The following is a 24,998-nucleotide window of genomic DNA, read 5'->3' as shown; positions in this document are numbered from 1 at the left end:
AGTTTGTCCCAGTGGTGTATGCCTGTAATCCCAGTTACTTAGAAAGCTGAGGCAGGAGGATTATGAATATAAAGTCAGCCTATGAAGCATAGTATGACATTGCCTAAAAACAAACAAACAAACAAACAAACATTTTCTATAGAGACAGACAAATATCATAAACATAACATGTACACATATAACTTTCATATCCACAAATACTACTACTTTTTCTCATAAATATAACCATATCAAGATCTGCATTCACAAAGAAAACATATCTGAAAAATTCCTTTCTTCGTATTCAGCTTTTTGATAGTCTTCTCCTTCAGTGTCTTGCCTCTGCCCAACTTCTGGACCACTATCCATGTGGTGGCAGTGAACTCTGAGATGGTCCCACTGCAGAATAGCACATGCTTCCATTAAGGTCCCCAAGGAGCCCAGCCCTGATTTGACTACCACCCAGTGGACAGCAAATAGCCCCTGTATTAGTGATGTTCATGTTCCCCTATCCTTGTTCTTTTCTAAGCTGCAGTGGCTTATATATGTGAATTCTGTTAGTCCACCTGGGGAAATTCATCCAAAGGAGCCAGCTGCCCAATAAGAGCCCGTGTTGCAGTGTGTCTTATCATCAGATAAAAGGATGTACACAAAGAAAGCAGCCTGGTAGGCAGAGAAGGCTAAAGACTATTGTATGGCAACAGGATGATATTGCATTGGTGATGGCAGCTTTAAGAGAATCGGGATTATGTTTGGCCCTTTGACCTCTCACCTTTGTGGACCTCACCTGATAGGCTAATTCAACTGGATCTCTTTTGCTGATTGGCCATTGCAATCCTGAATTTAATGTCATTGAATGTCTCAAAACGGCTTCCCAGTTGTCCTCCACACATACTGTATCCGTGTAACAAACGGTCACGAGGATGTGGGCCTCAGAAGGGCATAGCATCCGGCAGAGTACGCTGTCAGGTGGAGCTGGAGCCAGGAGCCAGATCTCCTGTCCTTTGGCTCCTCCTTCAGTCCCATCCCAGCAGCCAAATCTAAGAGTTTGAACATTGCCCCTAACTTTTACTATTTAACTTGTCCTTGATCATTACCCTGAACTTCAGCTGTTTAATACTTGTTTCAGACTCCCACCTTTTTATTTGCCATGTCATTTCCACAATATGTTTAAGAAGAGGAGGTGGAAAGACTGTGAGAGCGAGAGAATTGGGGTGTTTGCTGTGAGACTGTGTCTCCTCGTAGTTACATGAGATGGCCCCTAAGGCCTCATCAGCAAAACTACCTGAACATGCTGAACAAGGACAACACCAAAGAACTAAAGGGAGCTGAGGAAAACTGGGGGCCACAGGTAGTTTCTCTAGTGCCAAATGGCCAGCCTTAAAAAACATACAGGTAACCTTATATGGACTGAACAGGGTGTTAGAAGGAATATATATATATATGTATATTATATGTATATGTATATACAGTTATTGCATGCAATAATATTTAGTGAAAAAAGAGGCCATGGATTTGAAGGAGAATGAGCATGGAGGGGTATATGAGAGGATTTGGAGGGAGAAAATGGAAGAAATATTGTAATTATAATCTCAATATGTGTATGATGCGCGCGCGCGCACACACACACACACACACACACACACACACACACACACAGGCACATTCAATGGAAGAATGAAGGGAAGAAAGTGCCAGGGACAAAATTTCAGCAGTTTACTTAGCTGGCCTTACTTTTCATTGTTATGATGTAGGATTGGGCAACACTGGGTGCCATAAAACAGAGTAAGTGTCCTAGTGAGCCAAGCAGAGGAGATTGGCTTGTAGACAAAAGCAGACAGCAAACACAAGGTTACTCACTGCAGAGTCACTGTGCTCTTATGGCAGGGACAGAAGACAGAAGGTAGCTAGCTGGCGTGTCGGCTTCTGCTCAGGTTTGTAGATAACCTTTTGGGGTGGGCATACTGGCCGAAGCCAGCATCTTTGGGGGAGCTAAGCTGTTCTCTCTCTCCGTGCTGTGGTCTTGGAAGGTATATATTCCACTTGGCCTCTGCTGCATTGGCACTGTGGTAGTGCCTCCATGTTGACTTTAGCCTGGTCTGTTGTGGGCCCATGCTGGAACTTTACCCAAAATAATGATTTCCTGTCATTTCTGTTTGACATCAGAGCCCTCTGGTGAGATGTTGCAATCACCTTTCCAGATTGCTCCCACAAGACCTCCGTGCTCTCAGGGCACACATCAGAGACCTTCTCTACTTCTGGCTTTCTCCTTACTTCTCCTGTCTTCCCCAGAATTGCCATGGAAACCTACATTCGCCAGAGACAGCTCATCATGTCACCCTTGATAACCTCACATGTGATTGGAGAGAATGAGCCACTCACTTCAGTTTTAAATAAAGTGATAGCTGCAAAGGAAGTGAATCACAAGGGACAAGGTACATGTCTGCCCTGGGCAACGGGGCTTTGGCCGGGGAGGGAGGGACCATCCCAAGCAAAGTCCCCGAACTGCATGTTTGCCTTCTCTTCTGATTCCCCTGGACACTGCCCTCCTCAGGCATCTCCTCCTCAAACATTCACCCTTCCTAATGGGATCAGGAAGTTCTGTGGGACAGACATTTTTCCCATGAGTCTCTTCGTCTACCCTCTGTTCCCAGTGCCACCTCAAAGTAAACATGCCATTGTTTTCTGAAACTAGAAGGAGACAGAAGCAATAGAAACTCATTATGGGTTAAAATGAACTTAGACACTACCTTGCAAAGCTTTTAGATTTTCTCCGGAACCTCCATGTGATCTGTCTTTTGATAGCTTCGGCTAAGAGAAAAATCTGTGAAAATGTTTCTAATCCAAGCATTAAGGAAAAGTAGTTGTTAGAACATTAAAAGTCAAATGCCAAGATGGCAGCCAGACTTGAAAGATGTCCTCGGTGGCGTCACGTCTTCTCACCACCCTATAACTGTTCTTTACAGTGAAGGCAATCGGGAAAACACCATTTTTCAGGATGCTTGGTTTCTCACATGGTCACAGTTATTCAGGCAGAAAGAGATATAGGCAATAAATAATCTGAAGACAAATAACTAATCCTCCCCTCCTTTTTGCATGTTTGTGTGTGTGTGTGTGTGTGTGTGTGTGTTTACATATGAGTGGACACGTGGAGAATGCTTATGGAGACCTGAGTCTCACTGTCTCAGCTAGTCTATCTATCTAGCTTAATCTGGAAATTCCATCTTCGCCTTTTGAATACTGGAAGTACAGGTTGGCCTTCTTGCCTGCCGGTGGTTTGCTGGGGGTCTAAACTCAAGTCTTTCAGGCTTGCACAGCGAAAGCTTTACATTCGTAGCCATCTCCCCACTCCCTGCTTTTCAGATCTTGTAACTTAAAAATATAATTTTGATTAGAGTAGAACATTCTTACACTAATGAGATTACTGTTTACATATGATTTCGTTTTTGGAACAAAATGGGAAACAGTGCCATTCTTTTCTTGCTACTGAACAGAACAAGCCCTTTTCAAAGGTCTTTTTGTTCACCACAAATATCTTTTGTGTGTGTGTGTGTTTGTGTGGTTGTATAACATTCTAGTGTTAAAAATGCTCAGAGCCAAATTTTTATCAAATTTAATTAATATTTTGATTGGGTTTTGTTTCTCTTTGACAGTTGAGCAATACTTCATTCCATAAAGTAGGATTAGTTTTCTGACAGGCTTAGCAGGAGAGCTTGGGTTTAGAGAGAGAAGAAAAGAAAGGTAGGAAAGAAAGAAGGAAGGAAGTAGGAAAAAGCAGTTGGTTGCAGCCATTAAGGAAACCAGTCAGATTATTTTTAACATAATTGGTGTGAAAGAAGGGCAGCATCATTCTGTGGCTTGCAGGGGCCTGTTTAGACATCTGGCTATTATCTTTGTCTCCTGACCTCTCAGATAACAGCCTGGTTTCCTTTTAAAGTTTGAGCAGAGTGACCCCATTTTAACATCTAGTCTGGTGGGGGTAGGACTGTGGTCCAGTTCCTTGGGTTGGCACCAAAGTATCTATTAGCTGCTCAGTACTGTAGATTGAAGCCACCCTGCTGTGACTCTTTCTGTAGGGAAGCTTTCTTCATGTTTAGGACCGCTGCTCAGGAATTCTCAGGGGTGGGACTTCTGGGTCAGTGGTGGGAACAAGCTTCAGCCAGATGTATGGTACTGAGTTGCCTGTCCTTGGCCTCAGAGTGTTCGTCCTGCATGCCCTCCCTGTGTGCAGGGTGCCAAGTACACTGTGGTTCTTGTGTATTTGGATAAGCACCTTGAGTCTGCATTACCTAGCAGACATATGAGTTTCCCAGTCTCCCGTCTCAGATTTTTTTAAGGAAGATAATTATTCTTCTATCTTCTTTAAGACATAGTTTTCCAGATTTTGGTTTGCAAAGCATCTGTGAACTTCTGCTTCTCCATGTTTGTGAATTCATGTCATATTTCTTTGTGAGGCTCTTCCTCACCAAGATTCTTTTGTAGAGCTTTACATTTTTTTGCATATCAAAACTTTCAGTTTATATGTAGATAATTATTTTGCTTTTAGAATTTGTTTCTGCAGTTTAAAAAATGATTAATTCTGGGGCTGGTGCGATGGCTCAGGAGTTTAGAGCACTTACTGTTCTTGCAAAGGACCTGGGTTCAGTTCCCAGTTCCCAGCATCTCACACCATCTGAAACTCCAGTTCTAGGAGATTCTGATGGCTCTTCTGATCTCCTGGGGCACCAGGTATGTGTGCGGTACACAGACATACATGCAAGCCAAACACTCACATGCCAAAGGTAAACATAAATAAATCTTCTACTTTTCAGACATTTAATAGCTATTCCCTTTTTTCCTTTCAATACCCTCTTTATCCTGTTTATTTCTTTATTATCTTAGCAATTTACCTTAATTAAAATAGAAGACATTAAGTTGCTTCTGTTTTAAGTAGCAAGAAAAATATTTTTCAAAATTAGTTTTTGAAAGATAGGTATTTTTAATTTTTTTTTGTGTGTGTGTGTGTGTGTATATATAATGTGTGTTTGAGTATCTGTCATATGGATGGGCACCTACAAAGGCCAGAAGAGGGTACCAGGTTCCTTGGGGGTTACAAACAATTGTGACCTGCCCAATACTGATGCTGGGATTCAATGTCAGGTCCTCTAGAAAAGCAGCAAGAGTTCTTAATCCTAGGTCCATCTCTCTAGCCCCATCTTGAGATTCATGATTTGCTCTGCCTCTGCCATCACTTATGAAAGTGCCATGTGTTGTACATGCAATCCCACAGTTTCCATTGATGTGTGTCTCTTGTCTGCCACCGCTGCCACATAGGGTTAGACTTAGAACAGACATATTTGGTATCAAGTAGGATAATCGTCACTCATTTTCTTCTCCACTGTAAGCCTGCTGACTTCTCAAGTAAGTCCTCTTGTGAGTTTGAAGGAAGCGTCATTAATGGTACCCTGGGAGGACCGCGTGTCCATCACGAGGTGTCTGGTTGCTCTCACGCAAGCTTCCCCGTGGATGCTGCAGAGACTGTACGGAGAACTGGAAACTTCTCCCTCTTTTTCCCTTTCAGGTCTTTGGGTGTCCTTAAAGTTATTGCCAGGGGACCTCACGCAGGTTCAGAAGAACTTTTCACACCTGGTGGACAGATCAACAGCCATAGCTCGGAAAATGGGCTTTCCAGAAATAATCCTGCCAGGTACACGCTAGTCTTGTTTTGTGTTTCTTTTCCGTGTCTGAAGGAGGATTAGCTGTATCTGGACAGCTGAGGCGATCTGGATTCCTAAGAGGATGTCATTTAGGGTCAGTGGCATCAAGCAACCGGTGATAGGGCGTTGAAGCGTAATGGGCAGAACCACGAAAAGGCCTTTATCTCAGCGTGCTCTTTCCCATCCTTTTCTGCACAGACGCTTCCCCCAACATGACTTCCTTCTCAGGTGGCAAACTGGTGGCCCGGTGCCTTCTGTCCAGGAGAATACCTCATTGAGCACCTTTTTTCCTCATGTCGTTATCCACCTCTGGCCCCTGTGCTCAGCTCCATCTCTGCGAGATCCCCTGTCTGATTCCCCTGAACTCTGACTGAGTATTGCTCATTCCATTCCGCACATTCCTCTTTCTTGCTCTGTTCTCGTCCTTGTTGCCACATCTTGGTGACCTGCAGTTGCATTCCCATGAGTTCACTGACCTCACCCACTTAATTCTCTAATATCCGTAGCAGACAAAGGGAAACATATTCTGATTAATAGTCATGGACTAATTGGTATTGATGAGGCTTGTGGAAAGCCAGTCACATCACATTTGAAAAGCTCTAGAAAACCGACTTGCTGTACACTGCATGAAAACAGATTATTTTGAGAGTAATTGGGATTTTTTTTTTTTTTCATCTTCAAGAAGTTAGTAGTAGGTTTTTACACATACAAACCATGACAATGAAGGGCGGTTTCATGAATACTCACAAAACAAGTAAGTCAGCATTTCAAGAAAAGGTGGCTCTTGTGTCTTCTTTTCTCCTAAGAGCAAGTTCATCCGCTGCAGGCTGTTCTCACCAACTACATGTTTTCACCAGCATTTAGGGGAAAGGTTTTTGCTTTTTTATTGTTTAGTTTTGTTTTCGAGAAAGGGTCTGCCAATGAGGCCAGGCTGACTTGCAACTTGAAGCAAGCTCTCTGCCCCATCTGGTTGCTTAGAACGACAGCCATGCGCTACCACACCCAACTGTCTTACTGTTCAAACGAGTAACCGTCGAAAATATTCTCAGCCTTACTGTTAGGCAAGACAGGAATCAGAAAACAGAGAAATTCGTTTTCTAGACAAGTTGGCTTTATCTTAGAAATATTCGAATACTTTTTATCAGCAGGGTTGACTCAGAACACCAGAGCCAAAATGGCCTTTAAAACTCCATCTAGGGCGGGGGTTTTTATGCTGTTCTGTGGAGCTCAGTAAGATCACTTCAGGAACTCTACAGTACAAAAGTGCATGGGTTCAAGATGTCACTCAGTGGTGGAGCGCTTGTTCAGCATAGATGAGGCCCTGGCCTCCCTTCATAACACTGAAGTGGAAGAAAGGAAGGAAGAAAGAAAACAGAAAAAGACACTGCCTGGCTTGATCCAGTGGTGTCTGCCTGCCTGCCTGTAATCAGACCACTGTAGAGGCTGAGTCATAAGGATCACAAGTTAGAGGTCAGCCTGGCTGACACTGTGGAGTGGTCCTTCCCTCCTCTGAATGTTGTCTTCCCTCCTCACTAGGGATACCACCCACTCTTTGGTCCATTTCCCTGGGGCTTCCTGCAGATTCCTTCTGTTTTCCCTAGGCAGTTTTCAGTGTCTAGTCCTTAGGCCCTGTTGTGGTAGCTGAGGGCTTTCTTGATAAAACACCATAGGAAAGCACCTGTGATAGTAGAGATTTGTTCTTTCATGTTTCTGGAGGCTCCATATTCAAGACCGAGGTGTCTGCATGGATGAAACTCCCTAGGCTTGCAGGCAGCCGTTTTCTCTCCTCTGAGTCTGTGTTCTCATATTTTTTTTTTTTTCTAAGTACATCGGTCCTATTAGAAAATGACCCAATTTCACTTTAATTACCCTTTAAACAAATGTTCTGTCTCCAAATACAGGCATTCTGAAGGATTGGGCTTCAACATATGAATAAAGGGAGGCCCAGTTTAGCCCATAATAGATTGGCTTTCCTTGTCAACCCTACTCTGCCCCTGATAGCCTGTACTCACTTGACTTGCATCTGTCAGTTATCTTTTGTCCCCATCTTTACCACAAGACTCCCTTGGACTTTAGTCCATCTAGCCATCTCCTTCCTTCATCAAGACCCCTGCATTCTCTTACCACCCCAACTAGATCATGCTGTTCTTTTCTTCTGACCAATTATTCCTTTCTCAGTGTTCACAGTGCGACTACCTGTGCCTGTGAGTGTATTGCTGGTGTTCCTGGGTTGTGTGTCCTTGGGAATCATGCTCACATCCAGCCAGCTGTATGATCAAGAAGCCTGGAAGACATTATAAAACTCTTGGATAGCCTAGCAAAATATGATATTATATGCTTACTATCAGACATGTATTCCTAAATGAAACAAAGAACTATCATTGAAAAGAATTGGAACCCTGAGGGGGCTTAGTGGATAAAAACTCTTACCCTACAACCTGGATGACCTGTAGAGCCCACATAAAGAAGCCTGTTGCAGTGGCTTATCTCTGTGATCCAGACACGCCTACAAGATGAGAGACAGAGGTAGAGACAGGTGAATCGCTTGGAAGCTTGTGAGTGCAGCGCAGCGGTAGAAAGAACAAGAGAGCTACTGCCTCAAAAACAAGGTAGAAGGGGAAAACCGACTCCAGAAAAGTTCCTCTCCCACCTCCACACTCATGCTGCGGCATGCACGTCCATACGTATTTGTGTACACACTAGTTTTTAAAGAGGTGATTTTTACAAGATGTGCACATTGAAGATGTGGCGGTATGTTATGAAAGATAGACTGAGAGAGCAGGGAAAGACTTGTGTGGAATAAATAGATCGCTACCACCAGACCGTTTCATACTTAGCTTCTCTTTTGTGTGTTATATGATGAAGCTTTGAAATGAGCTCTCCCTGTGGCACTCACAGGAGGCTTGTCCTGTTACAGGGGATGTGCGAAATGATATTTATGTCACCCTGATCCACGGGGAGTTTGACAAGGGGAAGAAGAAGACACCCAAGAACGTGGAGGTGACCATGTCTGTGTTTGATGAGGAAGGCAACCTTTTAGAGGTATGCAGTAGCATCCCCCACAAATCCCACCACCCATCACACCTGCTCTTTCACACTGGCTTTGTGGTAGCAGCCGACTGCCAGTCCCACATACTGTCAACATTCCCCATATCGGGGGCGAGGTTCTTCTTTTCAGGGGTTTTGTTCATACGTGATTTGTTTCTGTTTTTTTTAAGAAAGGGTCTCACTAAGTAGCTGAGGCTGCCTCAAACTTGTGTTCCCCTCTTCCTCTGCCTCCTGGGTACTGAAATCAGTGCTTCCTCATAAAGAAAAAATATATAAAACTTGATAAACCTGTGGCTTTCAGTGTCCACTCTAACTCCTGGAGCCATTTAGATTTATTTTGATATTTCCCCTGTGCAGGGGTATAGCAGGCCGTTTAGTTTAAGCTGTAGGATCTCAGATTCTTTGATGTTGTATGGCTACTCTGAGCTTGATCACAGTGGCAGAGATGTCCCAAAGGCCTTGCAAGGTGCACTGCCATCACCTGAGCAGGTGGAGCCAATGAACACCTACCTGAAGGAGCTCCTTTTGAACTTGTATGGCAGAATTCTGGCCAGACAAGCAAGGACATCTTGACTTCAGAGGGTCGGGAGGCACTGGTTTTTGGGTTGGAGGCCTCAGTAGCCTCCACCTAATTGTTTTGGAATGTACAAGTCAAAGTCTTGGCTCCTGAAAGCTCTCTAGATGTCCTGGAATGATACTCTCCAAATACGCAGTCCTTCCTCTCTGTCATTCAACCATTATGTTTCTTTAAGAGCAGAAAAGCGTGCATGTTAGTAAAAACCCTGCAGGTCACGGCATGTAGTCCTTGGGGCTGAGGGGACCGAGGAGGCGTTTGCTGATGTCACGTGGGATGACTGCGTGCCCAGTGTGGAGTGTACCTGCTGTCACGTGAAGTCCCCCAGCGCAGTGTGGATGAGTGCTGCTAGGCTCTTCTCAGACCCACCACGCCTCTGATTCTCAGTTGGATTTTTGACATTTCCTGTTGCTGTATTTTTCATGACCTAGTATTGTCTCCTAATTGTGTCTTTCCAACCAAAGAAAGCCATTCATCCTGGTGCTGGGTACGAAGGTGTCTCGGAATACAAGTCAGTGGTGTATTACCAAGTCAAGCAACCTTGTTGGTATGAGACAGTCAAGGTGAGAACTCTGTTTCTAAGTCCTCCGGCTGTTGACTGTTGTTTAGATTCCTGTCTACACTTTAAATCCCAGTTTCTTCTTACCATATCTGGAAGAGATAAACAGGAGAGGGGTTGAGGTAGGGTGGGGTATAATCAAAATACATTGTATGAAGTTCTCAACATAGTTTTTCAAAAGCTGAATCGGAAGGTAAGAGGTCCTTCGAGCTCCTATTTTTAAGGAGCCCAACATACTGGAAGAATATTCTCATTCACAAATGTGTGGAGACTGGAATAGAGAAACTTGCGGCTGCAAGAAGGCGGTGTGCTGCCAAGACGCTGCAGACGAGCAAAGATGTTCGCACTCTGCCATGAGCCTTCCAACATGTTGTTCTTCTTGGCCCCTGCCCAAGTGTGCTGGGCCTTTTCAGTGTAAGGAAGGGGTTTGTGAATTGCAAAGTCGCTTTCAGATTTGGCACATCCCTTGGGCTCACAATGGCCTTAAAACTAGGCAAGACAACTTGTCATGACCTCTTCCTGAAGGGATGGCAGGCCCAGGGAAGAGAAGTGGCTCCACAGATCCCGGAGCACCTTGGGGCCAACCCAAAACAGGTCACTTCTGAATAGTGGGCTGCACAGCACTCATTGGCAGCACTGGCAGGGTCCTATGAGTTCTAAGAAGAAAACCCAGATAGAAGCGGCCTCCTATCTGTTAAGAAGCAGTTATTTTTTTTTACATTCTTCTGTAGTCCGAGTTTGTTTGTTTGTTTGTTTGTTTGTTTGTGGTGCCATTCATACGGATTCATAGTGTGCTTTTTTTTGTAAAGACAATTTTTTATTCTGTAACTTTTGCTGTCCTAGAAATTACTGTAAAGTACAGGCTTGCTTTGAACTCACAGAGATCCACCTGCCTCTGCCTCTGCCTCTGCCTCAACTGCTGAGAGTTGAGACTAAAGACACACACCACCACTCCGTGCTGGGTTGTGCTTTTTGAAACTACTTAAGTCAGGCATTGTGAGCTCTTCAGAATGTGTTTTTAGTTATGCCAGAGAACCCTGAGTAACACAGATACTAATGTTATTACACTGTTTTCCTGTAACTTCCTGTACTACTATCAGAAAACTTCCCCACCCTGATATTGTAGATGCTAGTTACCACTGGGATCTGTATGAGGCTTCCAGTTGGAAGGGACCTATACTGTGTCTAAACTCTGACACTACGAGTAAACAGTAGAGTGGTCCCTTGCTGAGAGTCTTTCAGCTTGGGAATGGCTGTGTGAAGGCGGCCCACTAGCAAGCCTCCAGACGCTGAAGGAACTTGTGCTGAGATAAGATACAAAAGCCAAATCTAAGCCTCTTTTTTTTCCCCCCCTCAAAATAGTTAAGAGGGAGGATTTTTTAATAGAATCACCCTGAGCAAAAGGTGAAAGCTGAAAACAGTGGATATGCAAATTCTCCTGATTTGAACAGTGCAAGATGCATGGCGAGTCAAGGCACCCTGCTATATTGTGGAAAGGTGTACATGGTCCTGGGTCAGAGTTGAGAGGAACGGTTCCAAATGAGCCTTGCCCTCCCGCTCCTCCCCTTTTCGCAGGTCTTCATTGCTATAGAGGAGGTGACGCGCTGCCACCTAAGGTTTACCTTCCGACACAGGTCATCCCAAGAATGTAAGTATTGGGGGAGGGGGAGGTGCTGTGGTCCGTTTCCATTTAAAAAAAAAATGTGCAGAAGTCATAGGTATCAGGGAAATAGGATGGTGGTTTCTTGTTTGTTTGTTTGTTAGTTTGTTTTGTTTTTTCTGAATGCTGGGATTGAACCCACAGCCTAGTGCATGGCAGCTATGTGGTCTCCCACTATGGTACACCCCCAGCCCTATACTTTAGTTGCTGGTTATCTTTGGGACAGGGTCTTGAGATAACCAGTCCAGTGTGGTCTCAAGCTTGCATTCTTCCTGCCTCAGTTCCCCAAGTAGCTGGAGTTACGAGTACGAGTCATACATCCAGCTTCCTTAAAGGGGTTGAAGTAGGGGTTTTGCTATGAATGAGTTTGAATTGAGTTCTCCTTCCTACGGTATGGAGAAAGTGTTGGATGGAAAGGCGTGAAGCTAGAAGGATGGGGCTCACAGAGGTAAACAGATGTGTTGAGCATGCCTTGGATAGAAACAGAGCACGGAGAGAGAAAGGGATCAGACGGTGCCGATACGTTCGGCATGGCATTGATCCACAGGGCTGAGATTGGTGTGGACGAGTCAGTAGACTGTGGTCTCAGTGAGCAGACAGAATAGAAAACAGCCCATATGTGAAATAGCAGGCGTTCGCAGTTTGGGGGTAGGTGCGACACAGACAAGCTTACTGCTGACCTGTGCTTATCCTATGGTTGAACATCACACCCCAGAGCTAATGTGAAATTAACTGCCGTCGCCATCACTTCCTGTGGTTGGCCCACACGGCTCAGGCATGTATTTCTGTCTTTTCAGCCAGAGATAAATCAGAGCGAGCTTTTGGGGTGGCCTTCGTGAAACTGATGAACACCGACGGCACCACCCTGCAGGATGGGAGGCATGATCTGGTGGTGTATAAGGTGATGCTCAGAGAACCAGACCGCAGAATGGCTCGGTCACACCTGTTCCCTTTGGACGTGGTTTTTCGGGCTCCTTTTGGATTTACGTGTATAAACTTCAGAAATCCATTGAGAGTTACATGAGTATGCACTTCAAAGTCTGGAGGGCTCCAGATTGTGCCTCTCTTGTGGGAGAGAGAATGGCATGATTATTGAGTGTTCCAGGAGCATCTCGCTGTGGGACAGAGGGTGTGGTGTGCCTTGGTCCTGATTAGTAAAGGGCAGAGCCCTTGATTCTGCTGTCCGTCATCCGAATGACAGACAGTGCAGGGCTGTGCCTGGCAGGAACCTGGCAGGGACCTAGCAGGGTATGATAGGATACGGTTTTTATTTACTGTGACCCATGCACCATTTCTTTGCTGTCTGGGCGCGGCTGCTTTTCCTGGTTTGTGTCCATGTCCTACACACTGTTCTGAGCCCTGAACCTCCTGAGATTTCAGAGTTTAGAGTGCATACTGGGCGATATCATTTCCCTAGCAATACCTGGTAGAAGGCAGCTGCTGCATGGTTGGCAGCTTGTCTGAGTTGTGCCTACCAGTGAGCGTTCTCTTTCCTTAGCATCGCTCTAGTCTTGAGTCCTTTCAGGATCTTCCTCCATTGACACAATGAAGTATACACGTGACCATTTATGAGTTCAATAGAATCATACTCAACCTTATTCTGTAATGCATGTATTTGCTTCTGGCAGAGAATAGGATATTCTCGTTTCTAGCTCACAACTTACTCCATTATTATTCCATGATAAAGCTATTTTTGCCACAAATTCCGTAGGAAGATGATGTCTGAATCATAGGGGGCGATGAATGTAATTTGATAAATTCACACATCTGCTAAGAACGACCATGCTTTTCTAGGGGAGGCTATTTCTTACTAGCATGTGAGAGATGTTGTGCAGCTTCTAGTTTTTCTAACTTGCTTCCCTTTCAGGGTGATAATAAGAAAATGGAGGATGCTAAATACTACCTGACCCTCCCTGGGACCAAAGCAGAGATGGAAGAAAAAGAACTCCAAGCATCCAAAAACCCATCCGTCTTCACACCCAGCAAAGACAGCACGAAGGACAGTTTTCAGATTGCCACCCTCATTTGCTCCACAAAGCTCACCCAGAACGGTAGGTGCAGGGATCGCATGGACACGGATAGCCCTGCTCTGGTCCTCCTTGTCTCCTTGGTTAGACTCATAATGCCAGGCCCTGTGGCACCAGGTCTTCTGAGACAGGATGCATGGCAGATGGATTCTGCCCTCTGCTCATCCAGTGATGTTCCTTACTTCTCCAAGTGCTTGACAAAAGCAGTTTGAATAAGGAAAGTTTATTTTGGCTCCTAATGCACGGGCTCAGCTCATCACGGTAGGGGATGACCCAAGAGCATGACACCAGTCACAGTGATGAAGCAAAAACGCGATGGATGCTGGTGTTTGGCTCCGTCTCTCCTTTCTAATCAGCCGGGGACCCTGTGCAGTGACACTGCCCACATTTTAAGTGGGGCTCCCCATCTCCATTAGCAACAACCTAGAAACTCTCTCAGACGGCCCAGAGGTTGGTCTCCTGGGGGACTCTAGATCCTGTCAAGTTGACAGTTAAAATGATCAGATGTCACAAATGCTTTTTCGTATCATAAAACCTAAGCGCATTCGCAAACAGGTGAAATTCCAAACTCTCAGGTTACGTTCCTTCAAGGCTTCAGACGTAATGCTGGGGGTCTCGTTTGGTTTTTCTAGTAGATGGTGCAGGAACAGTCAGTAATAAGGGGCAGATTATGGCTGTTATCAGTTCCGTGCCAAAACAGGGATGGCTGAGAGCATGGATTGATGTCAGGATTCTTTCTCTTGCTTATTTCCGTTACATATTTTGACGTAAGTTCTCCCTATATAGCCCAGACTGGCCTAGAAATAGTGGTAATCCTCCTGTCTCAGCTTCCCACATGCTGTGCTTACAGGAATGAGCCCCCACGTCCAGCAGAGTTCCTCTTCTTCCTAGTCTCCCCTCTTCCATTGCTCCAATAAACCAGGAATTGTCCAGGGAATCAGCAGCATACTTTAAACTCGGCTCCATGTTGTTTCTCATCAAACCTTTGGCATCAGTTTGAACCTCTTGTATTTAATGTGGCATTTGACAGCTGCAGCTGTTACTCATGTAACCTGGGCCACATGGAAGGATCGCTGCTGACTAGTGAGCCCAGGATTTACTGCCCAGGGATCTTACCCTAGCAGGTCCCTCTCATCAGGGCCTGTGAGCGGGAGGGTGATTCAGGTGGGAGCAGGAGAACAGGAGGTTGTCTTGGGGGAGTACATCGCAGAGAGAAGGTACACCCAGGACTCACATCCTGGTTGCTACTTAGAAGGAGTCCGTACTGGATTGGTTTTGACAAATCCTGGCTGGCTAGAGAATAAGGATGCTGTTTTACTTTAGAGTCTTGGCTGGACCCAACAGAATGAAGTTCAGAGCTGATCTACATGGGAAGATGAACTCAATTAAGGCAGAATGCGTTCTTAGGTTCCTAGGAGATACAACAGACTTGTGCCAGTCTTATAAGCTATCTTTGGGGCTTGCTGCAGGGGGTTGGGGCACAGGGACAACACGTGGATGACTATAACAAATTCCTGATAGAGGGCTACATTACAGGTGCGGTATTCACAGAGGCTGAGCTTAACCCCTAGAAATTGAACTTGGCATCAGTGAGGTGCGCGTCGGCACATACGTATGAGAATGTTTTCTGATATTTACAGTGTGGACACACTGGAAACAGCCCAAATGGGTGGCGGTTGGAATCCATTTAAATTGTAGGGTTTAATTAAATAGTGAAATGTATGTGGCTAGTGAATACATAGCTAATGGCATGGTGAACTTCTTATTCTCTACATGTGGTTCCGATTTTGGTTTCACTGACTGGAAGCTGGTTGGAGCTAGATTGCCTCCGTCAGTCCCAGCTCCGCCGTGACTTCCCCGTGACTTGGATTCCACATCTTTGAAGGAAAAGTAGCAAAATAGTACACGTTGAATCTCCCTGATCTGAAATTCGGGAGCTAGAAACACTTTGGATTTCAGAGTTTTAAAAGTTATGTGCGCACCTGGAGCGAGTTATCCTGGGGGATGTCTAATCATTAAACCCATTTTTTCCTGCTTTTGTTACCTGCCATGAGTAAAATCAGATCCAACTAGTCAAACCCTCTCCTGCTGCTACTCAGTAGTCATGTGACCTAAAGCAAGTGACTTAGGGTCATGATGCCTGCTTTTCTCCTCTGGGGGGAAAAAAATCCCTACAGTGCAGTTGTGATGTCAAAGTGTACTGATAGGTCTATATGCTCACCCTTCCTCCGAATCTGCCCAGACACGGATATCCACCAGGCAGGAGGTAGGTCAGGAGTGTTTTCTAAATTTACTTTTACAGTGATGATATCATCATCTAAGAAACACGGGTTTTAGTCAATCATTTTATGCTCTTGTGGATTAGTGTCTGATTTTTTTTTCCTCTCTTTTAAGGGACTAAGGAGGATCACAAGGTTTTCTCTGATTTATATGAAAAATAATATTAAATTACAGTAACCCCCGTGATACTTCTTCAGCTACTTTGTTGTTGTTGTTTCTCAAGACAGGGTTTCTCTGTAACCCTGGCTGTCCTGGAACCCACTTTGTAGGCCAGGCTGGCCTTGAACTCAGAGCTCTGCCCGCCTCTGCCTCCTCAGTGCTGGGATTAAAGGCGTGTGCCACCACTGCATGTTAAATTAGCTACTATTAAGAGCGGTTAACTTTTAAATGTGTGTGTGTGTGTGTGTGTGTTCACATGCACACAGGCAGGCGTGTGCCTCGTTGCACACGTGTGGGTCTGAGAACAACCTCGGAAAGCCCTCACTTTCCATTCTTGTTTGAGATAGGGTCTCTCGTTCGCTACGGCATAAATCGGTGTCTCCTATAGTGTCTCACTATAGGAGCATTGGTGTGTGTGTGGGGGGGGGTTAGAAATCTGAATTCGGATCTTCATACTTATGTGGCACTCACTTTTACCCCCTGAGCCATCTCCCCAGCCTAGCAGCACTTCCCTTTTCTGGAAAACGCCGGAGCCGCATCTTCTAACGTCTGTGGTTTGTGTTTGTTCTTCCCAGTGGACCTGCTAGGCTTACTGAACTGGCGTTCCAACTCTCAGAACATTAAACACAACCTGAAGAAGCTAATGGAGGTGGATGGAGGAGAGATCGTTAAGGTATGCCTCTATGTCTGTAGCCACAGGTCTGCCGCACTGGGTCTACTCTGTAGACCAGGCCGGCCTCGAACTCACAGAGATGTGCCTGCCTCTGCCTCCCAAGTGCTGAGATTAAAGGCGGGGGCCACCACCGCCTGGCTTTCATTCACATCTATTCTATAGAAGCCAATGTCACCCCCCACCTTTTTTTTTTCCATAACATGTAGCAGGTTAAAAATGAAATAACCTTTCTGCTTGTCTGGCCTTCAGTTTTTGCAGGATACGCTAGATGCGCTTTTCAACATAATGATGGAAATGTCAGACGATGAAACATACGACTTCCTTGTGTTTGACGCGCTGGTAAGCTGCTTCTCAGATTGGCCAGTGTTTATTCTTTGGCAGCTCATTTCTAAAGTGCCATAAATATCATCAAGCAGAATTACTCATATACATCTCTCTGAGTATTCTGATACTGATATTCTGATAGCCCAGGTATCAGAAGTCAAATTAGGAACTAAAGACTTCTCTTCCAAGCGCTAAACTCTATTGATCTCACCTTCCTGACATACTTTCACTTTGTCCTTAGGGAAAACAGTGGGTTTAATTACATTAGAGGTCAGCAGACACTTTAACTTCCTTTACAACTCTCTGGCTAAAGCCCAGGAGGAGCCCTTGATAAAGAAATATGTATGTCCTTGTCCTGCCATGTTGGGGAGGCTGCATTCACCAGTTAGAGATGAATCTTAGTGACCTTCTGTTCTTATGTAGCAGCCTAGCTGACAGGTTTGTCACACAGGGCTGACACCTATTCTGACAGCTGAAATTAGAACAGTGATATGTGATGATGGGAATCTGGGAAAGGCTTGGGGGGGGGGGGGAGACACATCTAAGCCAAGCCTAGGCAGGGTTTTACCTGAGGATTGGACCTGCAGAGGTAGGTAGATTGTAGATGTGTGATATTTACCAGCCTGTGGAAACTGGACAGTTCAGCAGGGGTCAGGGCATCAAAGCTAATGCTGGAAGATGGAGACAGACAAGGCTGTCATTGTGAAGTGAACCTCGTCATGGTCAGATTTAAGAGGCTGTCTAGAGACCGTGCAGATGAATCCCACCTGGACAGTGTGTCTGGCTCTGGGCATATATGGCAATCCGTAGTGCCCCCTTTCTTTGTACAAGTTCATCCTTTGTGTTCTGTGGTTACCTGTAGGTACGCACCCCATAGACATTAGGCACCACAGAGGGAAGAAACGAGGAGACCAAACTTGGAAGTTCATGGGGTACTCATACTCAGGGTGGAAAATCTCATAGGAAGTTGTGTGCGTTTGTAATTCCCACAAACCCCTTTCTCTCTCTTCCTTCCTCCTCTCCTGTCTTCTTCTGTGACTTAAGTCACCTGTGGGCAGAGGGCACTCCTTTGAGACACTAGCTTCCCATGGTGACGGTGTGGATCAGTTTACCCACAGCAGTATGCTAGACACATAAAACCTCTCTATGTTAAATGTACGCCCTAAGACTTAACGTCAGTTTGAACAGTAGAATAGAAATGCTGCAAAAATGATCAAGACAGAAAAGGGCCTAGAGGTCAGGGGCAGAGCGTCTGGGCCGTTCATTGCTGCTGTTAATGCTGGCCACCTTCGGCAGGTGTTCATCATTTCGCTGATAGGAGACATCAAGTTTCAGCATTTTAACCCTGTCCTCGAAACCTACATTTACAAGCACTTCAGTGCCACCCTGGCGCATGTGTAAGTATGTCTCTGGAGACCTGTGTGTTGCTGGGGTTGTTTCTGGGGCTGGACACTTGAGAAGCAAAGAGGAGCCTTCATGCAGTCAGTGTGGCTTATGGGCGGGGCTATGGTTTAAGCATCTTTGTGGAACGAGGCCCTTTGAATAATGTCTCAGTGGGACAAGGTGTTCGACTAAGTCCTTTCCTTCAGGATAAGGATGCATTTCTTAAAGCCCCAGGGTGCGGGCTGGGGAGATGATGCACTCAGGAAAGTGCTTGCTTAGTTTGATCGCTGGGACGAAAGTAAAAAGCCAGGCATGGTGGTGCATACCTGTGATCCGTGCCCTGGAGAGGTGGAGACAGGAGGATCCCTGAGGTTTGCTGCCTGGCTAGTTACATTGAATCCGTGAGCTCCAGAGACAAACTGTCTCAAAAAATGAAAGTGGGGACTGGCTATGTGGCTATGGAAACATGTGATGTAGACCTTTGGCTTCAATACATAATGCGCTCACCCCATTCTGTATGTAAACACACGTGCAAATGCATGTATACACACAAAACCGAAAAGACAAAACCCAAGGACATGCAATGGGGAGATGAAGACAGGCACCAAATTCCCACACAGATGACAAAACTTCAGGATTTTCTGAATGAGATGGACATGAAGCACCAAAGGGTCCAACAATGAACTAGGCAAAAGCAAGGCCTACCCCACAGTAATTTGGGAAGCTGATTGCTTATCAGACATTAGGTTATTTGGTTTATTTTTCCTTTACTAGGAGTCAGTAGTTTTAACCTTCTGCAAAGAGCAGGCTTTCTGTGCAATGTGTGGCTTGCTGACTAGAGGAACCAACTTGTGTTCGCTCTGTTTCTCCCTGTGGTGCTCAGCTCTCAATGACAGATGGGACTGAATCATGACAGGAATGTGGCTGGGATTGGTTAACTGTCCTCTGGACAGTGGCTCATGCCAGGTCATGTTGAAATGCTCTCTAATGGATCAGATCAAATCATTGCTTCCGGGGTTTTTTCCTAAGCCCACAATCATGAAGAGACAGAAACACAACTAATGCAAAGATGGTGTTACACAACATATTCACCAGCTAGCCTTATAATCAGTGAATGCCTCATGGGTCGAGAAGGCAGCACACACACCAGCATTTGGCATAGTTCCATGCAGCCCCTTGGCTTTCCAAGGGGTCAGCAGCAGCAACTGAGAAAATCCATTATAGAGACTGATTACACTGAGCTGAACCAGACCCTTGGGCAAACCTGAATTCCTGATTCTCCTGTCTCTGCCTCCGGAGAGCTAGGATTACAGTTTCTCACTTTCCCACCTATCTCCTAAGGAAGTTTTTAGTAGGCAAGGTTGTAAGAGTGTAACTCAGCACATAGAGAAGGCTGATTAGGAGTTCAAGGTCAGGCACAGGCCTGCCCAGGAGTGGCCTGTTAGCCCTCTCTTGCCTGCCAGGTTTATCTGCACCACTTGATTAATTCTACATGTTTCTTTCAGATTTGGGGCTAATGAGAGAGAGAGAGAGGAAGAGAGAGATGGTAGGGAGGGAGGAGAGAGGAGACAGAGAGGTGGCGGGGAGAAAGAGAGAGAGATGATTTTATAAAACAAAATTGAAATATAGGTGCCCTTAAAAATCCAAGTTACCCTAGTACCATGGTACTGGGAGACAGCTCAGTCCATAAACTGTTTGCTCAAGGCTGAGGACCAGAGTTCAATCCCCAGAACCTAAGTGAGGAAGACCATTAAGGTGCACGTTCACCCTCCCCGTGCTTGGGAGGCAGAGATAGGCAGATTTCTGGGGTTCGCTGGCCAGCCAGCCTAATCAAAACTGTGACTTTAGAGTCAATGAGACTGTGTCTCAAAAAAGCATGGACAGTGCTGTGAAGAACAACATCTGTGGTTGGCCTTTTGCCTCCAAATGTATGTGCAAGCACATATATGTACATACCCAAATCATAATAAAATGTAAAACTACATGAAATCCCAGAAGATGTTTGCCTATTGGCATGTTCAGAACAACAGATGATAAGAGTCATAGTGAGTCCACTTTTCTCATCAGTGAAGTCTTCATAGGGTTGAAGCAGGCTGGAAGCAATTAGCTTAGGCAACTGCCACAGGCAGGTGTCATGTGTCCATCACAGGGCATCAGAAGATGTCTCCTGTACCTGCTAGGAAAAGAAATACTCCCATAAGGCAAATCCCTTCAACCCTTTGATCCTTTTTTCTGCTTTTCGTGTGCTTGTGTGTGTGGTGTGTCTGTATGCATGTGTATGGGCACGGTGCATTTGGAGGCCCAAGGTTGATGTCAGTTCTGGGTCACTGCGCCTGTTTAGTTAGATGGCTAGATTCCAGGATCCCCAATCTCTGCTTTCCCAGCGCTGGATCCCAGGTGACTCCAAAAGAGGTGCCTGGCACTTACTTGGGTGCTGGGAATCCAAACCCCAGTTCTTATGCCTGCTGCTCACATAACAAGTGCTCTAATCACTGAGCCCTCTCCCTAGCTCCATCATCTCCTGATCCTTCTTCTCAGTTCCACTAAGGGATGCTTGCACCTTGGGGAATTAACTATTAATTTTCCCAGGGTTTCCAAGAAGAAGAGAAATATTCAAGTTAGACAGATGCGAAAACAGAATAGCAGTTGGTTTGCCCAGTTAGGGCACATTCAGGAGGGTGTACTTGAAAGCGGAGCTTTGTGACCCTTTCTGTGCTGCATAACCCAAGCCCCACGTTGCCTATGACAACATTGCTTTCTTACCCTTTTCAGGAAACTCTCCAAGGTACTGAACTTTTACGTGGCTAATGCTGACGACCCTAGCAAGACGGAATTGCTCTTTGCTGCTCTGAAATCCTTGAAGTACCTGTTTCGATTCCTCATCCAGTCTCGGGTGCTCTACTTGAGGTAATGGTCCCACGATGGGATGCTGCTGGCACTCGCCTAGATCCCCTTGTTCTACATGCTCGTTTGTATTCACTTTGTGAGCGATTGGTTGGTCATGGAATAACCAAACTTCAGGTCTTGGGGGGTGAAGGTAGAGGTGGATTATGAGAGCCCTGAAGAAGGTCCACATGAAGTCCTTCAGTATACAGAGACTTCTAAAGCAGTAATGACACCAGGACGCATGGGTATAAACGGCTCAATATGCTTCTTACCCCAGAGGTCTTGGTTGGTGATGATGGCTTTTAGAGAGAGTTAGACAGTCTTATGGCAAGCCAGGAGCTTGGGTCTAATCCAAGTGTGGTGGCAGCACTGGGAAATAATGAACTCTGGCTTCTAAATGACCATCTCATTTTCTGTGTAGAAAGCAATCGGCTTCCTGATAGGCTGCTCCAGGGTGAGACACTCAGGCTGACTGAGATGAAAATGGTGGGTTGATTCTGGAGGAAGAGATAGTTGAATGTTGTGGAACTCGATGGGGCAGTGATAGAAAGCGAAGGACTCCAGACAACCTTGAGGTTGCAGTGGGCAGTGATGGCCTTGGCCGAAAGAAGAGCCATTGAAAACTGAGCAGAAAGATGAAGTGTGTTCCATTTTTGGTTGGTTTTGAGGTGCTTTTGGGATTAACTCCAAAGAGATCTTCGTGTGTGTGTGTGTGTGTGTGTTTGTGTGTGTGATGTGTTTTTATATGCATGTGCAGCCAGGCACATATATGGAACCCAAAGGACATTGAGTGACCCTTTCTTTCACCTTCTGCCATCTTCCCTTTTGACAGGATCTCAGCGAGCCTGGAGCTCACCAGTTTTTGGCAAGCCCTAGTGATCCTCCTGACTCTCCTTTCCCCCCAAACCCCAGTGGCAGAGTTACAGGCTCATCTGGCCAAGGCTGGCTTATTACATGGGTTCTGGGGATCTGAACTTGGGTCTTCGTGCTTACCCAGCAGGTGCTCTCATCCACTGAGCCATTTCCCCACCTCAAGTTCTTTTTCTAATTCTGCCAAATGGGTGCATTGAGAGCTGCCAGTTATCATCTGGTTGAATCACGTTCTCCATGGAGCTCACACTCCTTGATTACTGTATTCCTTAACTGAGGTGTTGAGAACCAGAAGCGATTTCAGGTTTCAGATCTGGGGAGGATTTTGGAATATAATAAGATACCTTATGGGTGGAGCTAGAATCTAAAAACAGAGTTCTCCTGTTTTCCATATACCTCATGCACATAGGCCAAAGGTAATTTTATACAATTTCTTCATGTATCTACAAGTACATACATGCTTGAGCATGTTCATATATTCTGAATCGGTTATACCTCCTCTTGAGTACTTGGTGGAGTTGCCATCGGTGACAGAGCGCACGTTCTGCTCATTGAGCTGTCTGTGTTTGGGGAAAACTAGCCAGAGACCTTCTAGTGTGTACTTAGGTAAAAACAACCAACTGGTGAGTTGAGGGCACATGCAATCAGAATGCTTTAATCAGTGCAAGTAATTGTCAGTAACACTCAAGGTGCCTGCAGTGGAGCAGGGCAGTCACAGCCTGGGAGGTACAGTGGAGAAAGCCGGTGGCAGCTGGAATTTGTAGGCTAGGTTGGGGAGCTTCTCCACTGTGCTTCTGGCCTCAGCTCAGATCGAGGCTCCATGCTGTGAGAAAGTGGAAAGGCAGGAAACAGGAGGGACGCCAGAAGAGAACGCTCAAGGCTGATCCAGACGCCAGAGATGTGTGCTCAGGAAGCCTGAGCCTCTTGTTCTGGCTCATGGGCTGAGGAAGGCAGCCATGCCCAGCTCACCTGCTACATCCACACAGTGACTTTCTACTGCTTTTCCTCTGCCAGTGGTGCCCACAAACTACCAGGGCCAAGTGCATCTCCAGGCTTGGGCCCTTCAGACAGCTCCAGCTGTTAACCTGGTTTGCCGGCTATAGGCCCTGTGTTCGGACTTCACCTACAAATGGCCACTCTGCTTTTGTTGGTCTTTTCAATCTATTTGTCCTGGGGTGTCCCCATGAGATGTCTCTGCACAGTTTAGAGACCGTGACCAGCAAGGCACTGACCTCTAGTGTCGCTTTTTGAGACCACAAGTCTACTGTCCGTTTTCTTTTTCTCCTTAGATTTTATGGTCAGAGTGAAGATGGAGACGAATTCAACAACTCGATCCGCCAGTTGTTTCTTGCTTTCAACACGTTGATGGACAGGCCTCTAGAAGAAGCGGTCAAGATCAAGGTCAGCCTGGCAACCTTGTGGGTGACCCCTCATGAAGATGTGACCTGGTAGCGGGGACATACGTGAAGTATGCTCACGAAGAGCTGGAGAAGCTTAGTAGGATGGGCAGAAGTAGAGAAAAAGGGTATGAGGCTGTGGCTCTATGGTAGAGTGCTTGCTCAGCATGCGTGAGGTCCCGGGTTCTAGCCGCAGCACTACTGAAGCCAAACCCACAATTAAAGTAAATATGTCCACATCCCAATAACGCCAGCATCTCTTGGCATAAGGGCACTTGCTTCCAGTTCCCTATTTAAACCTAAGTCCTGCCCTTTGTTCCTGGGGCACAGCGGTGTATTTTGATTTAGTCTTTCTTGGCACTGACTGCCTCTGCGCTCCTTACAGGGGGCAGCCTTGAAGTACCTTCCCAGCATCATTAATGACGTCAAACTGGTGTTTGATCCCATGGAGCTCAGGTGAGAAGCAGAATACCGTTTGTGACTTGAAAGTAACAGGAGCAGCCCGGTGGTAGGCGGGCCTGGACGCTGCATTTGCCTTTGTTCTAACAAGTGCTACGGGAAGGAACACCTGCTTGTGCTCAGTTCGTGGAAAAGACAAAAGAACACACAAAGTGGGCCCCTGGGACAGACTTTGCACTCTGAGGGAAAAGAAGCTGTGCAAAGGAAGGTAGCCCCAGAAGGCAAAGGATTTTAGAGAGGAGATGGCTAGAAAAGGCGTTTTACAGAAGCTGAAGCAGCAGACAGGTCTGGAAAGTGACGGCAAGTGTGGGTGTGCTGGGTGTCCCAGGGGCAAAGTCCCGAGGCAGAATCCTCTAGGGTACGGGAATGTAGCCCCAGAGACACTCTCAGGTCAGGCCTTAGGTCATCTGTGAGTTTCCGGGTCCACTCCTCCTGCTCAGTGCTCCCAGAGCAGAGAATCCGGTAAAGATGCCTTCAGCTTGGCCAAGTGAACGGACTAACCATGTGGCTTCTCTTCCAGCGTGCTCTTCTGCAAGTTCATTCAAAGCATTCCCGACAACCAGTTGGTCCGGCAGAAACTAAACTGCATGACCAAGATAGTGGAGAGCAGCCTCTTCCAGCAGGCAGGTGAGTCTGCCTCAGAACCTGTGCCATTTGGAGAAGAGGTCAGACACCTTCCGCTCACCATTCGAGCACACGTGTGCCAGAGTGGCTTACTGTGGTGTTATGGCGAGTTGTCCCGAATCTGGTATTTCTGTTCTCTGGTCTTCCTGGCTCAGATTAGGTTAGTTCGTTCTAACAAGTGAAGCCTCTGTTTAAATTGAATACGACAGTGTGTTTGCAGCAGATCTGTGTGATATTTATTGTCTTCACAAAAGACCAAGAAATGAAATAAGGCATTAATTGTGAGCTTATTGATGAAATTTTATAAATGAATTGTTAAGAACAGAAGATTCCACAGCCTCTCCCAGGCCAGGCTGACATCTGTGACTGTCAGCACTTAACCTGCCGGTTTTTTGTTTTC

General features: G+C 45.9%; 1 protein-coding gene across 1 annotated transcript in view; it reads left to right on the top strand.

Moving 5' to 3' along the window:
* The window catches only part of Dock5 (dedicator of cytokinesis 5), a 178,461-nt gene that overhangs the window by 101,386 nt on the left and 52,077 nt on the right, over positions 1-24,998 (top strand). Inside the window, exons 12-25 of the mRNA XM_055609624.1 lie at positions 2,272-2,414; positions 5,540-5,665; positions 8,593-8,717; positions 9,762-9,860; positions 11,432-11,504; positions 12,314-12,417; positions 13,384-13,567; positions 16,558-16,655; positions 16,905-16,994; positions 18,276-18,376; positions 21,135-21,269; positions 23,408-23,519; positions 23,901-23,971; positions 24,495-24,601. Coding sequence (XP_055465599.1) covers positions 2,272-2,414; positions 5,540-5,665; positions 8,593-8,717; positions 9,762-9,860; positions 11,432-11,504; positions 12,314-12,417; positions 13,384-13,567; positions 16,558-16,655; positions 16,905-16,994; positions 18,276-18,376; positions 21,135-21,269; positions 23,408-23,519; positions 23,901-23,971; positions 24,495-24,601 — 1,568 coding nt within the window. The remainder of the gene's footprint in view (positions 1-2,271; positions 2,415-5,539; positions 5,666-8,592; positions 8,718-9,761; positions 9,861-11,431; positions 11,505-12,313; positions 12,418-13,383; positions 13,568-16,557; positions 16,656-16,904; positions 16,995-18,275; positions 18,377-21,134; positions 21,270-23,407; positions 23,520-23,900; positions 23,972-24,494; positions 24,602-24,998) is intronic.

The sequence above is a fragment of the Psammomys obesus genome, unplaced genomic scaffold, assembly GCF_907164565.1.
Source record: "Psammomys obesus unplaced genomic scaffold, mPsaObe1.curated_primary_1811, whole genome shotgun sequence".
NCBI lineage: Eukaryota > Metazoa > Chordata > Mammalia > Rodentia > Muridae > Psammomys > Psammomys obesus.
This window is presented reverse-complemented; position numbering and strand designations above follow the sequence as displayed.